Below are 15,956 nucleotides of genomic sequence, written 5' to 3'. Positions count from 1 at the left end.
ATAAAACTTGATCAGGATAGGCTGTCCCAGTTTATCTTTTGTATCCATCTTAAAAGGATATCTTAAAAAGAATCTTAGAGATTTTCTATTTAACCTTTTCGTGATGAAACTTATCATCCAAAGAGAGGTGGTTTTGCTGTGGTTTTTCACCTGGCAAGAGCTGAGCTAGAACTGGAGCTGAGAGCCCCCTGCCTGAGCCTCTGTCCCCGCCTTTGCCCCTGCATATTTGACCCTACAGTGTGGGCCTCACATTCTGTGTAGATTCCTTGTACGTAGATTATACTGTACAGTTGAATTCTGATCTACAGAATCACTGTGTAAACTTTGTATTTTAATAACACTCTGTGTCTAAGAAGTGAGTTTAAGGTCTGCTCCCCTGTCCTTCTCTCCCTGACTCTCGTCTTCCCCTTTTCCTTCCCTGCCCACCCCCTTCTGAAATGTAGTGATATATTGCTTAAAACTAGGTATGTAACTTCCCAACATGTGCCATATTTCAGTTTCAAAGATCACCCCATGACAAGGTGAGTACAGACTGGCATTTCCCTGACCCATCCACACTCTGTGGCTTGTCTTCTGTGTTAATAATGCATATGTTTGTGAGACAGCTGGCTGAGCTTTTGAGAGAAGTCTGTGTCCCTGGATGTTTTTTTTACTCCCCTGTGCAAAGCTAAATGAACCGCATGGGAATTGAACCTATAACCTTGGCCTCATTAATTTACCTTCTGTACAATCGCCTTTTGGAAATTTATGTTCTACTGTAATGAGATTAGGAGTGCGATTTCATTCATTCAATAAATAGTAGCAATCCTCCACTAATGGCAACAGGGCGCACAGAAATGCACAGGACAAGGTTTTTGCCCCTGAGGGATTTAGGATAAGTGCGCAGGTCACTAATGTGAGGCCCAGACTGGTGCCTGCTGAAAGGGGGGGTGGGTAGCACAGTGCTGGGGTGCATCGGGGGCGGGAGAGTGGTGCTTGCAGCTGGGAGAACGCTGGGTCTCCTAAAGGATGGATGTGCTGTGGGGACTGTGAGCAGGGGTGAGGAAGCACGGCTGTGTCAGTGCCGGTATCTGCACCAGCAGGGATGTCAGTGTCACATGGCCCGCACGAGGCTGGGCATGTGAGAGGACCTGCATGGGAAGGTTGAGGGGGAGAGGACTGAGCTGCCCCACCGAGGTCATCGTTCACGGGGGTATTGGTGGGACAACAGTCAGAGTAATGCAGTCAGAGCTCCTAAACAGGAAAAGTATTTGTCAGCCACTGTAGAAGGAATTGGGAGGAGAGGCTGGTGACCGGGAGGAAGCCTGAGAAAGTGAGTGACCCGGGCCTGAATCCCTGTGCACAGTGGCCGGTGAGGCGGAACAGCAGACCTGGTAACTGTTAGATTTGTCAGTTAGGAAGGAGTCCAGGGTTTGACCCTGGGAGGCTCTCAGATGGCAGTACCCTTCCAAAAGCGTGCAGAACACAGAGGCAGAGATGTTGTTCTATAAAGGAAGTGAAAACAGGCCGTTGGACATGGGGGGAGTGGTCGGAGCCAGATGGGAAGATTTGGGAACTCATTCATCAAGAGAGCTGTTTGAGCCGGCAGAGTGAATGAGATCATTAAGGGATAAAGTACAGAAATAAGAAAAAAGATGGCCAAGGGTCGAGTTCTGAAGAAAAGCTACATTGATGATCTAGAAACTGAGAAAGGAGCCTGAAAAATAGAGGGGGCGTATTAAGGAGAACGGGCTGAGTCCTGTGTTACAGAAAGCCAGGAGGCAGAGGGCTGCTGAGAGGCGTGTACAGGCAGATTTGCGCGTGTCATTGAAAGATGGTTGTGAGCAAGAGGGGCAAAGAATTCAGGTTTGCTTTAGTTTTATAATGAAACATAAATTTTGTAATTTGGATTTCACAGTGCATCCTTTTTATGCTAGACTGTCTCTTCAGCTTTTCTTAGTTTGGTCCCACTCCATACTTGTCATTCTCAAGACTGTTGAAAACAAATCTCATCCCTTTATATAAGGACTGCGGTAGGACTTTAGACTTGATGATGGGATGGGTTTTATGGCGTTGGTTGTGACATTGCCAGTTATTCAAAACCAGGCATTCATTCAAGTGCTGACTGGGGACCTGCTCTGCACCAGGTGCTAGTCCAGCCCGTGGGCACACGATCATAAATAGCGGAGGGAGATTCTGGCTCCTATAGAGTTTACTTTCTTGTATGGATGAGAACGACAACGAACAGAGCACAGAGGTAAAGTGGACAACATATCAGATGGTACTGTGTCGTTCCAAGAGGAAAAATAAAGCAGAAAGGGGATATAGGGTCCTGAGGAAAGGTATTTTCAGTAGCGTAGTCAGAGAGGTGTCATTTGGATAAAGCCTTGAAGGAGGTGAGGGAGGAGATATCTAATCTGTAGATATCTAGGTAAGAGGGGAGAACAGGTGCAAAAGGTCCTGAGGTAGGAGCATTCCTGGTGGTTTTGGGGACCACTGAGGAGGTCAGTATTGCTGAGGTGGTATAGGCAAGCAAGAGAGGTTAGAGAAGTCTGGGAGGCAAGATTTGGCCCTGTGGCAACATGGATAATTGACTTTTCCTTTGAGTGTGAGGGAAAGCCCCTGGATAGTTTTGAGCAAAGGAGCAAATAAAGCTCATCCTGGCTACAGGGGAAGGAAGGGGGGACAAGGAGAAACAGGAAGATCACCTAGGAGGCTTTTGCAAATCCCCAGGAGGAGATGTTGATAGCTTAGGCTTAGTGGCATCAGAGGAGGTGTGGGAAGTGAGCAGAATCTGGATGTATTCTGAAGGCAGAGTGAATAGAATTTAGCATATTGGATGTATGAAGAGAGAGAGAGAGTAAAAAGAGAGATGAGTCCAAGTTGCTGTATTAGTTTTCTAGGACCGTGGTAACAAAGTACCACAAACCCAGTGGCTTAAACAACAGAAATGTACTGTCTCACCGTTCTGAGGACCGAGGACCGTAAGTCCAAGATCAACGTGCCGTGAGGATTCTTTCCTTCTGAAGGCTGTCAGGGAGAATCTGTCCCACTCTTGTCTCTAGCTTCTGCTGGCTTTCTGACAATCTTTGATGTGAATTGGCTCGTGAAAGTATCACTGCCATTACCTTCGCATGACATTCTCCCTGTGTGTATGTGTCCTCATTTCCACTTTTTAAGAAGGACGCCAGTCATGTTGAATTAGGAGCCCACCCTACTCCAGAATGCTCTCACCTTAACTGATGTATCTTCTATGACCCTATTCCCAAAAGAGATCCCACTTGGAGGTTCTAGGGGCTAGGACTTCAACATTGGAATTTTGGAAAGGACATGGCACAGCCCATTACAGTTGCCATTAACCAAGATGACAAAGTCTGTCTGTAGGAGGAGCTGGTTTGGAGGCAGGGAGATTCAGCAAAGTTATGGACGTGTTAAGTTTGAGGTGCACCTCAGACCCTCAAGTGAGTGTGTCAGGTAGGTGGATAAATGGGACAGAAATTCCAGGAGTTGTCTGGGCTCGAGATAAACATGTGGAAGTCCTGGGCATATCGATGATATTAAAGCCAAGAAACTAGACAAGATCATAGAGTGAGTGAGTTTGGCAAGAGGAGGAGGGTTACAAAAACTGAAGTTAAGAGGTGATTAAGTTTGGGGACCAAGGCTCCCCAAAAATGCGAACTACAAGTCCTACCTATGCTTGTAGTTGTGAAAATGCAGTCACATGTTAGCAATGTTTGTAAGTTGCGTTCTAATTGTTTACAAGGTTGCGATATTTCCCTGTGAGAAATAAGAGAGTAGGACAGATCATGGGTTGAGTTTCACTGATATGCTGAAGAAGTTACTGGTGCTGAAATGGAATGTTTTGAATGCCATAAAGAAGTCAAAGGACACTAATAAAAATAGTAAAGAGCACTTTTCTCGGAAGGAGAAACAACTTTGGAGAACATTGTTGCAGTCCTTGATTTAAGAAGTCATTTTCTAGAAAGTCCGTCATGCTGCAGTGCTCCGGCAGCTGGATACTTGGTTCCTTCTTCTGTGTTTTTTTTTTTTTTTTTTTTTTTTCCAGAGAGCATAGTGAAAACATCTTTAAAAAAATCCCCAGGACAGAATTAATCATGTTTTAGTTAATTTGGAAAACAGAGGAAGCATCACCGTGGCATCACCATTCTAGTCTCCTCATGTGTTTTCTTTACGTCTTTTCCCCACATTCCTGCCGTTTCACATGGAGACAGATGTCGTGACAGCAAAGTAGTGGTGGTGACACACGACAAGTCTACTCAGAGTCTTCTGAACACGTCCAGCTGGCATTGCCCTGAGCCACTGCACCTTCTGCTTCCCCTGTACCTTTCTTCATCCTGCTCTCATCCTGTTGTGCTTCCAAAATCACTTCAGTGGCCACCTTCCTACTGGCATATTCCCACCCTTCCTAGTGTGTACCACCATATTGCCCTGCACCGTAGCACTTGCTGTAATCGTTCAGGTCCCCACTCACTGAAGGACAGAGATTGGGTTTGGATATTTATTTCCTCAGTATCTTGCACAGGTGTGGGTACATATTCAATAGGTGCATGCAGACCACAAATGAATAACGTCACTTTCTTTGCCTGCTCAGAATATCTGTTACTGAGCTCTGATTCCTTATTAGAATGTAAAACATTTGTGTTTAAACTAGCACAGTAATATAGAATATATCACTGTGTATATGACAAGATTCCCCTTTAAAAGTATTCATAGAGGGGCGCCTGCATGGCTCAGTCAGTTAAATGTCCTGCTTCAGGTTAGGTCACGATGTCATGGTTCGTGAGTTCAAGCCCCACATTGGGCTCTGTGCTGACAGCTCGGAGCCTGGAGCCTAGAGCCTGCTTCTGATTCTCTGTCTCCCTCTCTCCCTGCCCCTCTCCTGTTTACACTCTGTCTCTTTCTCTTTCAGAAATAAATAAACAATAAAGATTTTTTAAAGTATTCCTAGAGATTTTTGCTTGAAGGGTTAAATTTGTCCCTAAAAGCTGATGCTCAGAACCCTTCAGTTTCTTACCAGAAAGAGACCTGAGATATTTATTATATATGGCTTTATATATGGAATTTGACTGTGTCCCTTCAAATTAGGAAGCAAAATGAAGTGATTTGAACATAACCTATATAAGGTAACATGGAAAAATGCAGAAGCTTGGAAGGGTAAAATTGCTGGCAGTAAAGGCAAGAATTTTTACATTTTGATAAGTGGATTGTTTTGGAAATGGGAGAGTTTTTTATCTGGCATAATCGAGATGTATAATATGAGACTAGGTGAAGAGAGTCAAGAAGTATTCTAATAGCTCTTTGATGCCAAAAATGGTTCCATGATGACGCAGCTCAAGATTCTTCTCCTACCTACCCACCTAGAATACAAATAATTTTTTTGGTCAACTTTCTCAAAAATGGGGGGGAGGGGGAGTATTTATGTGATGATTGTTTCTTGGTATTGAGAAAATGCTTTGCTACATAGAATTCTGGATAGCATTACTCCACTGATAGGGTTTTACCTTCATTTTCTTGGTCACATATGTGATGGGTAAATACTGAATTCATTTATGGAACCATGAGTATTGACAAAGTGTGAGCTAAACTGTACAGCATATCAAATTTGCTATTACAGCATATTTATTTAAATCTCAATTTCTTTCCCCAGCTCTACTTTACGAAGTGTTTCTACTGGATCTTCAAGACCTTCCAAAATTTGTTTGGTGTGTGGGGATGAGGCTTCAGGATGTCATTATGGGGTAGTTACCTGTGGCAGCTGCAAAGTGTTCTTCAAAAGAGCAGTGGAAGGTAAATGTTCATGTGGGTGTTCCTTTTACACGTTTTCTTTCCTGGTGCAGAGTTTACTTGCATAGTTAACTCTAAATCATGACTGGGAAGTAGATCAAAAATACTTTGATGCAATCTGCCAGTGATAAACAGTAATAATGTCTTATCTAAAATCCTCCTGGAGATTTCCACCGAGCACTGTTGAATGGGCAGAACTTGAAATTGGAAATTGAGATCCGTTGGAAAGAATTTTTTTGTTTTTATCGGTCTTTGTTTTTCAGTGAGACTTAGAAAAATCATTTTACATAAACTTAATTTGCATGATGTGCAAGAGCATTTGTACTAGGCACACATAGAATGTGTCATGTCTTTTCTGTGCCTCTGTATAAATATATGTGTTGGTGGCAAATTGAAATTTTAATATCAAGATTGTGTCTGTGACTTAAGTTGTGTTCCATACAGAATAATTTCATTGAACAGTTGCTTCAGGTTCCAGGGCCCTGCTTCAGTCCTACCGTTATTCTAACTGAAGGTTTACAAACTAGTACATTAAATTAAACATTTGACTGAGATTCTATATGTATATTTAGGCTAGCTTTTTCTTTTGTACTTCCTAAGGAGAAGTAGTCTTTTAGATTGTTTTTGCTTTCCTCCATCCTCACTTATAAGCAATTAATTAACATCAGACTCAGATGGTTTTATTAATGTTGACTATATGACTGGCTGAAGTGTAGAATTTTTGCTCTTAGAAACAGAATTATTGTATCCTTGATGCTTATTTTACCAAGGAGCTCAACACTAAGACTCTTGTAGGTTTATTTCTCAGGGCAGTTTTCTGGGGGATCAATCAGTGCTTCAGAGACCTAAGCGTAAAGCACTTGAATGTTTCATCCTTGTTTTGCTGGTGACCATGAGGAAGCTGGTGTCCTCAGTTCTGAGTGAAAAAGCTGACCAAGTCATTATTTCTGTGCTTCTGGGATTGGTTTAGCGTTATTTAATTAATATTACATGATTTTACATTATTTACACTATTAATTATTTAATAGCCCTGAAACCCAGCATTGAATTGGTAATAGGAGTTCTGTATTTCTTTCTCAGAATATGGGCTCCTGGTTACAGGTGACAGAAAATTCAACACAAACTGGCATAAGAACCAGTGGAAATTTATTGGTGCACATAACCGTAAAGCCCTAGCATAAGCGTGACTTCAAACAAGCCATGGTCATAAACCAAGGTGGTTAGAACTCAATCTCCTTCTCTCTAGTGTTTGAGTTTGCTCTGGCTCTGTTCTCATCCAGGTTCTCTCATGGTGATGAGATAGCCACCAGGACCTCATTAAAAAGAGGTTCTCTGTTCCTAGAAGTTCTTATAGAAGCCCCTAGGTAAATCTCCTTGGACTGCACTTGGCTCCCATGTTCCCTTCCGAACCAATCACAGTGACCTAGGAATGCAGTGATCTGACAGGCTAGTTCTGGCTGGAGTCAGCCAATCTAAACTACCTAGATTAACAGTGGGGAAGAGCATTTCCCATAGGAAAAAAATAATTCTGTTACCAGGAGACTGATTTCTGGAAAATAAATTTGTGCAATACTGAGATTAATTCATTATTTTAAGACTTTCCTCACCCACCAACCCCCTCTTTCTATCTTTATATGATTGGCTCAGTAGAAGATAAATAAGTAAAATTACCTCTGGTACCTTCCTAATGCCACTTTGTACCTTCCAATATAAGGACTCCCCTCTTAGGCTCACTAATTAGTGAAAAAAGTAAGCCAATATGTAACAATAAAGCAGTATAGAGGAGGGAATTTGGAGTAGGACCCTCTGTGGTCCCCTGCCTGTGGCTCAGCCTTCGTATCAGAACCCAACTTGTATCTATTTTACGGAACCTGCCCTTCTCTGCTTCTGAAGCAAATAGTTTCCCCAGTGTTTTTGCTTAGTTTTGTTGTTTTAAGTAGTTTCTTGGAAGTAGCTGAGGAAAGAATCATTTTTGTAACTGAGGTATAAATAAGTATGGAAAAGCCTTGATGTCTAGACATCTTTTTCTTCCATTGGAAAGCTGATCAATAATAATGAAACTTGATAAGTGCCTTTTAAGACTCTTATTAATATAGGCTTAGTCCCTATTTTGGGGGGAATTATGATTTTAGAACTCATCTGAGTGAAACAAGGCCATAAATTTTGAAAATAAACTTCATGAGAGTGAGAACTTACTTTTTTTTTATTTTGTATTTGTTTTTCTTTACTCTTTTATGTGTGTATGGGAGAGGATGAGAAATTGGACTGTGTATCAGAACTTTTTGATTTAATAAAAAAGAAATTATTTTTATAACACTTTATATAATTTGAAGTACTAGCTTCATAAAATTATAATCTATAGGTGTATTTTTCTTCCCTTTTAATAGATGAAGACAGTTGGGATCAGACCCAGTTGACTAATCTATTCAGAATCATTAGGCCAAACTTAGACCCCTATTTAAGTCTTAGGACTCCATACCTAGAGCCAACCAAACATCTCACAACTCCAAATCTCTCAGTCTGTTTCTTTCATTTTCTATAATTCTCAAGTTCATGGAAATTCTACCCTATAAGTCATTTTTTCATGCTTACTTGGTGATCAGGAAGGGTATGATGTAAGCATTGAAAAGACATAATTTGGCATCCTCAGTGTGTGTGCATATGCATATATACATACATACATACATATAGATGGGTTCATGTTTTAATATTTGAATATAGTATATTTATAATACATATAAATATATAAGTATATAATATATATGTAATATTTATGGTGGGTGTGTGTGTGTGTATGTATACATATATCGGGTTTTCCCTGATAACCTTAAGTTCCTCCTTAGAGTATGAAAGTAGGGAATTCCAAAAAGCAGTAAATAGAGGGAGCTGGGACAAGGGGAGTCAGGTAAGCTGAAAAGAGCTAACCACACCAAACACAGAACTAGAAGCAACCACTAGAGCGGAGACAGGAGGAAAGACAGAACAGTCTGAGCACTGAGTTTACTGGTTTAGGGCTTTAGGCTCTATAGCACTGCACTCTAAAGCTTGGTATAATAGTGTAGTAACAGTGCAAGGAGACTGCAGATCATTTGTTAAAAGTGTAAATTATGGAGGTGCCTGGGTGGCTCAGTTGGTTAAGCACCTGACTCTTGATCTCAGCTCAGGCCATCTCATGGTTCATGAGACTGAGTCCCACATTGGGCTCTCCACTGACTGTGCAGAGCCTGCTTATGATTCTCTCTCTCTCTCTCTCTCTCTCTCTCTCTCTCCCCTTNTCTCTCTCTCTCTCTCTCTCTCTCTCTCTCTCTCTCTCTCTCTCTCTCTCCCCTTCTCTCTCTGCCCATCCATGTACTCTCTCAAAATAGATAAATTTTAAAAAGCATTTAATAAAAGATGTAAATTATGTTCTTTGTGTTCTGTTTAGTGGGACATATATATTGCTTATTTTTCTTCATCTTAAACATTTAATATAAAAATCCTTACAAGTCTTATCCAGCAGAGCTTAATTGCCAATGTCAGTTAAGAGCCATATTATTGTACATTACAAATGGAAGTTTATCATTTTGTTTTTAAATTTGAATTGCTTGTTTCCCTTAAAGGTTTGTCAAGACCTTTCTATCTTAAAAAGAAAAAGAATAAGCATTCATATATTTATATTTTTTAAGTAGGGTTCTCCCTTGGTGGAAACTGGACTGGCTTTAGGGTCAGAAGATTTAGTTTTCCTTTCTGGCTCTGCCACTCACCAGGTGTGAGAGTAAGACAAATTATTTAATTTGCCTGGGCCTCAGTTTCTTTATATCTAAATAGGAAAAGCAGTATTGCCCTACTTATTGCTAAGAAAAATAAAATGGAAACAAAATGTTTTTGCAGACTTTATAAATCATGAAGTGGCATCAAAATATTAGATTTATTATTCTCTAGGATCAAATGTTACAGTTCTCTGGTTACTGTCTTTACAGAGAGATCATGTAAGGGGTACATTAATGTGATACTGTTAGGTTTTTGTTTTCTCTTCATGAGGTTTTTATTTCTCCTGTAATACATTATTTCCTTCATAGAGCTCCCTGAGAGGTTGAAAGATTGTTCTAGACTAGCAGTTTTCAAAGTTCTCAAAGGGCATGTGGGAGAAGTAGATCACAGAGGGTCTGTCAGAATTTTCTGGAGACGCTGCCCCACATGTTCCACCATGGCCTAGACTGTTGCTATTTGCCCCATAACCGACCCTCTGTCACTCATGTGGACACTTTCACCTTTGGAAGTTTCAGAGTAAAGAAAATATTAAGAGCCACCAACCAATTGGACCTTTGGCCCCTCTGTGAGATGTTTTCAGGGCAGGATAGAGTCTTCTCTCCAGAGCAGAGCATGACTATAGATATAGAGTAGCCACCAAATAAATGTTTGAGTGTACACATGAATGTTTACATGTGGCATGAGAGCAATTGAGGTTAAATGACTTTCCTCCAAGTCAGGAAATTAGCAGTGAAACTGGCCCAAGAGTTGGTGCAGACTTTTGACCTTCTAATCTGCAACTTCTAATTCTAGTCTGAGTTTTTACTATCTCCGTCTCTTTCTAACATAAATTGCCATTAGTTTCATCTCACGTGTATTTTATTTTGTGATCCCTCAGTGAACAGAGGCGACTACCTTCACTACACTATTTTATAACCTAATTTCTTTTTTGGATACTCAGAATATAAGCAGTGTCAGGAAGACAGAGCTACCACAAATCACTGAAGAGTTACAAGGCTGTGAAAGAAGAGAGTTCATTATTATGTAACGTCAACTGGATTTATATTTTTGTAAGCAGACCTGTTAGGCTAAAGAGTCCATATCTTGGTAAGGTCAGCCAAATCATGTGATGTCCATTTCCATACTTTCCTTTTAAGTAAGAGACTTAGAAATCTGTTCACTGAAATGAAATCACTTTAAGAGATACAATTGCAGATTAATCAAAGGATTCCTCAAATAGGCAAAATTTTAAGGTTAACTAAGCCTGTGAACATGTATTTCTCTATTTAGTTCACAGCATGTAGATTTAAAAATCTTTATAGTTTATTCTTTAAAAATTTTTTTTAAATGTTTATTTCTGAGATAGAGACAGACCGAGCATGAGTGGGAGAGGGGCAGAGAGAGAGAGAGAGAGAGAGAGAGAGATTCTGCAGCACAGAATCTGAAGCAGGCTCCAGGCTCTGAGCTCTCAGCACAGAGCCTGATACGGGGCTCGAGCTCACATACTGCAAGATCATGACCTGAGCTGAAGTCAGACGCTCAACCAACTGAGCTACCCAGGCTTCCCTATAGTTTATTCTTTGAGGAGCTATTGTTAAGGAAATGTGGTAGTTGGTTAATAGTTAATTTCCTTTGCTTTACTAAAATCAGTGATTAAACTGAACAGTTCTAGAGGAACTTGTCTCATTGTGTCATATACCCACGTTAGCCCTGTCACTGTAGTGTGAGTAAGTAGGAGGTGTATGGGGGTGGGGGCTGGGCACAATACAGTTACACCCCAAAATAGAGAACTTGAATTTAGTGGACACAAACTAATCAGTGTCGTATTATATAATAATTGAAATATAGCTATGCCCTTATAACTGGCAATAAAAAATTAAGGAAATGATAATGCAAGGAAGTAACATATTTATTAGATGTCTTCAGTTCATGAAGTGATACAGCCCTCAGTATCGCCATGAGTCATGCACAGGGAGCTAAAGCACATGAAAGTCCATTGTCACTTACAGAACTGCAGAGTCAGAGATAGGAAGCCAAGGACTGTTCTGGCTTACAGTTTTCTCATAAAACTCTTTAAAGATGATTTTGTTCCTTTACCAGATATTAGGAACTGAGTAACCTGGTTCTTTCTAATCACATATTTTAAGAGCTTAAAAAAATACCTACCCAGCAGATATATCTATGGTTTTTATGAACACTCTTTTTCTCCTTGTATAAGCATTAGAGTTTACTGTTAATTGCAAATGTTTGCCCAGATTTTTTTATAGCCCTTCAGTTAGTTACTATGGGAACATACAAAGCCATGACATTTAGGCTAACCTGCAAGGTCAGGGAGGCTTCTTAAAGAATTGACCCCCAAACTGAATCTTGAAAGATTAGAATTGGCCATGGTGTGGAGGGTTAAGGATAGTCTGTCTGCATAGGGCACCAGAAGCAACTTTGCATTAACCACTTTGAATATTGAGATTTAAGTGAGTAGAAGGTGAAGCTAAATGTGCAGATCTCAGGTCCAGGTCTCAGACTGTGAGGAGGGGCCTGAACTTCTCCTTGGTCACAACAGAACCTCTGGATGTTTTCAGCAGAATGGCAGGCTCAGTTTTGCATTTAATATCTGGCTTTAGGGTGATATGCTTATTTAAAGAGTTCTAGTGACTGTTTTAAATCATTTTGGTAAAAGATGTCCAGGGAAAGAACTAGACCATCAGTGTTAGGGATTGAGAGGAGGGGAAGTTAGCGAGACTATCTGGGAAGGAACATTAGCAGTTCTGTATTGGAGGTAAAGAAGCAAAGATCTAGGATGGTTCCCTAGGCTCAGCTGCTGATATTAGGAACATTGGAGAGGGAACAGCTTTGGGGGCATAGAAGGAAAGGTTCATTCATTCAGCCAACATTTATTTGATATTTACTAAATGCCAGACACCATTTGAGACATCCCTAGACATCTTAAATTTAGGGACATCTTGAATGAAGATCAAGTGAACAAAGATCCTTGCCCTGGTGGAGTGTACATTCCAGTGAGAGGTGGTGGAGATGTGAGATATAATAAGTGAGTTATTTATGTAGCACATGAAAAAAAGGGGGGGAAGGGTATTGCCAGGATAAAGGAAATGGAAGTGAGGTTTGATTTAGGACATTGAGTTTGCAATGTCTTTAGGACATTCAGGTGTGCCTAGTAGAAAGTTGGAGGTGAGATTCAGAAGCTTGGGGAACAAGGTAAGATTGAAAATAAAGATTTTGGTGTCATCATCTATGAAAATACATGTATTTGTCCAAGAAATGGGTATTTAGACAAACAATGCACCATGGTGAGAACCTTACAGAATATGAATCTAGAACACCGTGTGTGTGTGTGTGTGTGTGTGTGTGTGTTATACATGTGTGAATAATTTTTTCTCTCTCCAAGTTGGACACAGAAAGTCCCAATTAACTTGGTCTCTGTGTATTCCCAGTTTAGCTAGACTTCAGACATTTTTGCATATGTGGAATTTTCAATCCCAGTTTTTGTTTTTTATTCATCATTAAGTCTTTATTATTATTGGATCTTAGTCCAGAGCCCACAACTAAACATGATGTAAAGATGATTTGATTTGCTAACCAGTGCAGAGATAATGCCAAACATGTAGCAGGTGCTCAAGCAACATTCGCTGATTGATTATTTGATAACTATTTAAATCATATAATTAGATTCACTCTTACTTCTGTCACTGTTTCTCTGAAGTAGAAAATATGTTGAAGTAATTTATCAGAAACTGATTTCAAGTAAGGACATGGATAGGTGGGCCAAAAGTAAATTCTCATTATCCAAGGAGAGCTTCTTTTAGCTTAAAGTTTTAAATTTAGGTGCACTTCACATAGCAAATTTGTAAGGTATAAATTAGAAGACCCGTAATTTTCAAATGTTGATGTGTTTGTTTGCCACCCATCTTACTTGAGAAAAACATCCACAGGAACAGACAACTTTATATAAGTTAAAATGAAATTTAAAGTAAGAGATGAAAAACAGGACAATGGGAAGATGAGAGCAAGAAAGGGGAAAATAGAGCCAGGAATGGGGATGATATAGAGGATATATGCCCTGAGACCTTTGTAGACCTTTGTAGAGACTGGCCACTTATTTGGCTCTTGGCTTTACAATGGGCATCTTGGGGCGGCTGGGTGGCTCAGTCGATTAAGAGTCCAACTTCGGCTCAGGTCATGATCTCATGGTACATGGGTTCGAGCCTCACCTCTGTCTGCTGACAGCCAGCTCAGAGCCTGGAGCCTGTTTCAGATTCTGTGTGTGTCTCTCTCTCTCTGACCCTCCCTTGCTCACGCTCTCTCTCTCTCTCTCTTTCTAAGGAGTAAATGAAACATTTAAAATAATATATTTAAAAAGCTTTACAATTGGCAACTCAAAGGCAACAGTGAGTCACCTGACACATGATGTTCTTAAAAACTAGTTTAGAGGATTGCCTGTTTATAAGAAAATTTTCACGAGCATTGGTTTTATTTTTTTTATGTTTATTTATTTTTGAGAGAGAGAGACAGATTGTGAGCAAGGGAGGCTCAGAGAGAGAGGGAGACAAAATCCAAAGCAGGCTCCAGGATCTGAGCTGTCAGTACAGAGCCTGACATGGGGCTCGAACTGACAAGCTGTAAGATCATGACCTGAGCTGAAGTCCGATGCTTACTGACTGAGCCACCCGGGTGTCCCAGTGAGCCTTGGTTTTAATATGTCTGTACCTTCCACACAAATTGTAATCTGAAGTTTGAAAAGTAGCTCTCTTTTTTGCTGTTAATGGAATGGTTTGGTTTATTTTAAGGAGCAGTGCTTTAAAAAAAGGCTTTATTCTATCAACCATCTACTCCTGTAATATAGCTACCTTTTATTTGAGCAGTTACTAGATGCCAGACATTGTTTTATCCCATTTATTGCTAATTTGTTAAATGTTTATTTACTTTTGAGAGAGGGGGGCGTTGCATGCACGTGCGTGCAAGTTGGGAAGGGGCAGAGAGAAAGGGAGACACAGAATGAAGCAGGCTCCAGGCTCTGAGCTGTCAGCATAGAGCCTGATGCGGGGCTCAAACTCACAGGCCATGAGATCATGACCTGAGCTGGAGTCAGACGTTCAGCCAACATAGCCCTGCAGGCACCCTTATCCCATTTATTCTTCATGACAGCCTTCTTAAATTTGAAAGTTTGGTGAGTTTTGAAAGGTAGTATCTTTAAATATGATCTCTAAGCAGTTGTGACAAAGAAAACATTGACTGTATTTTAACCAGCCTTTTTGGTATGAGCCTTAAACTTTTTAAAAAATCTTTTTATTGTTTTTTATTTATTTTTGAGAGAGAGAGAGACAGCATAAGAAGGGGAGGGTCAGAGAGAGAGGGAGACACACAATCTGAAACAGGCTCCAGGCTCTGACACAGGGCTCGAACCCAGGAACCATGAGATCATGACCTGAGCAGAAGTCGAATGCTTAACCAACTGAGCCACCCAGGTGTCCCTGATCCTTTAACTTTTAAAATTAGTAGCAATCATAGTAAATACTTGAGTACTTATTTTGTGCTCATTATGCTAAGAATTTTATTGTATATTCTCATTTTAGTCCTCATAATAACCCTATGAAGTAGGATAAGATGATTATCTGTCCTCCTATTAGAGATCTGTCATCTGAGGCATGTGAGAGGTAAGTGAGTAGTCCAGGATCACTCAGGTTGAAGGAAGTGGGATTGGAACTCAGGAAGTCCAGGCATTTTGACTCTGTGTACTAAACACATAAACTATACTGCCTCTCACAGAAGTTACAAAGATCCCAACTATTTTTACCCACCAAAAAGTAGGGCAACATCTCTGGCTTCAGAACACTTATGAAGAGCACATTATAATTTAACAGTTATCTTGCTATACTCTAAATAATTAACTCCTAGCCATTCCAAGTTGAAACTCTAATTTGAATTTCTGTTGCCCTAATGGGAAAGAAATTGAGTAGTCTCTATTTTTTTTCTTAAGGAATGATCTCCATATTTAAAAAAAATCACCATTACCATCCTGAAGTACCTCTTTTACATCTTGATATTAATCTAAAGCTTTATTTAAAATTTTTACTTCCCGTGTTTCATTTCCTGTGTGTGATAAAAATTAGATGTAGCCTATCAGGTTCATAGGATCATCATGAGAATGGCCTTCCTCATCCAAGACTGAAAGTTACTAACTCCTCAGCTCTTTGTTGTCTTCTTTATGCCTAGTGGCTCAGTACCAGACCCAAGAGCCATAGGACACAGAGCTGCTGTCACAGATATTGCACACATGGTGTAATCAGGATCATACAGCTTACATGATGTGATACTTCGACACTGAAGATGAAAATTACTAAATTGAGTGCAGTCAAATGTCAAAATACTGTCCTGGAAGGATGGGGAGGATGAGGAGGCATTAAGGCATTAAGGAGAAGTGGGCAGAG

At 40.3% G+C, this 15,956-nt stretch overlaps 1 protein-coding gene across 2 annotated transcripts in view; it reads left to right on the top strand.

Moving 5' to 3' along the window:
- Positions 1 to 15,956, top strand: part of NR3C2 (nuclear receptor subfamily 3 group C member 2) — a 344,127-nt gene that overhangs the window by 161,113 nt on the left and 167,058 nt on the right. For both annotated transcript variants that reach the window (XM_039253773.1, XM_039253772.1), the window contains exon 3: positions 5,648 to 5,787. In XM_039253773.1, coding sequence (XP_039109704.1) covers positions 5,648 to 5,787 — 140 coding nt within the window. The remainder of the gene's footprint in view (positions 1 to 5,647; positions 5,788 to 15,956) is intronic.

Source organism: Hyaena hyaena, unplaced genomic scaffold (assembly GCF_003009895.1).
Source record: "Hyaena hyaena isolate Hyena2069 unplaced genomic scaffold, ASM300989v1 scaffold_464, whole genome shotgun sequence".
NCBI classification, from domain to species: Eukaryota; Metazoa; Chordata; class Mammalia; order Carnivora; family Hyaenidae; genus Hyaena; species Hyaena hyaena.
The sequence above is the reverse complement of the archived record's forward strand: the minus strand, read 5'-3'. Positions and strand labels throughout refer to the sequence as shown.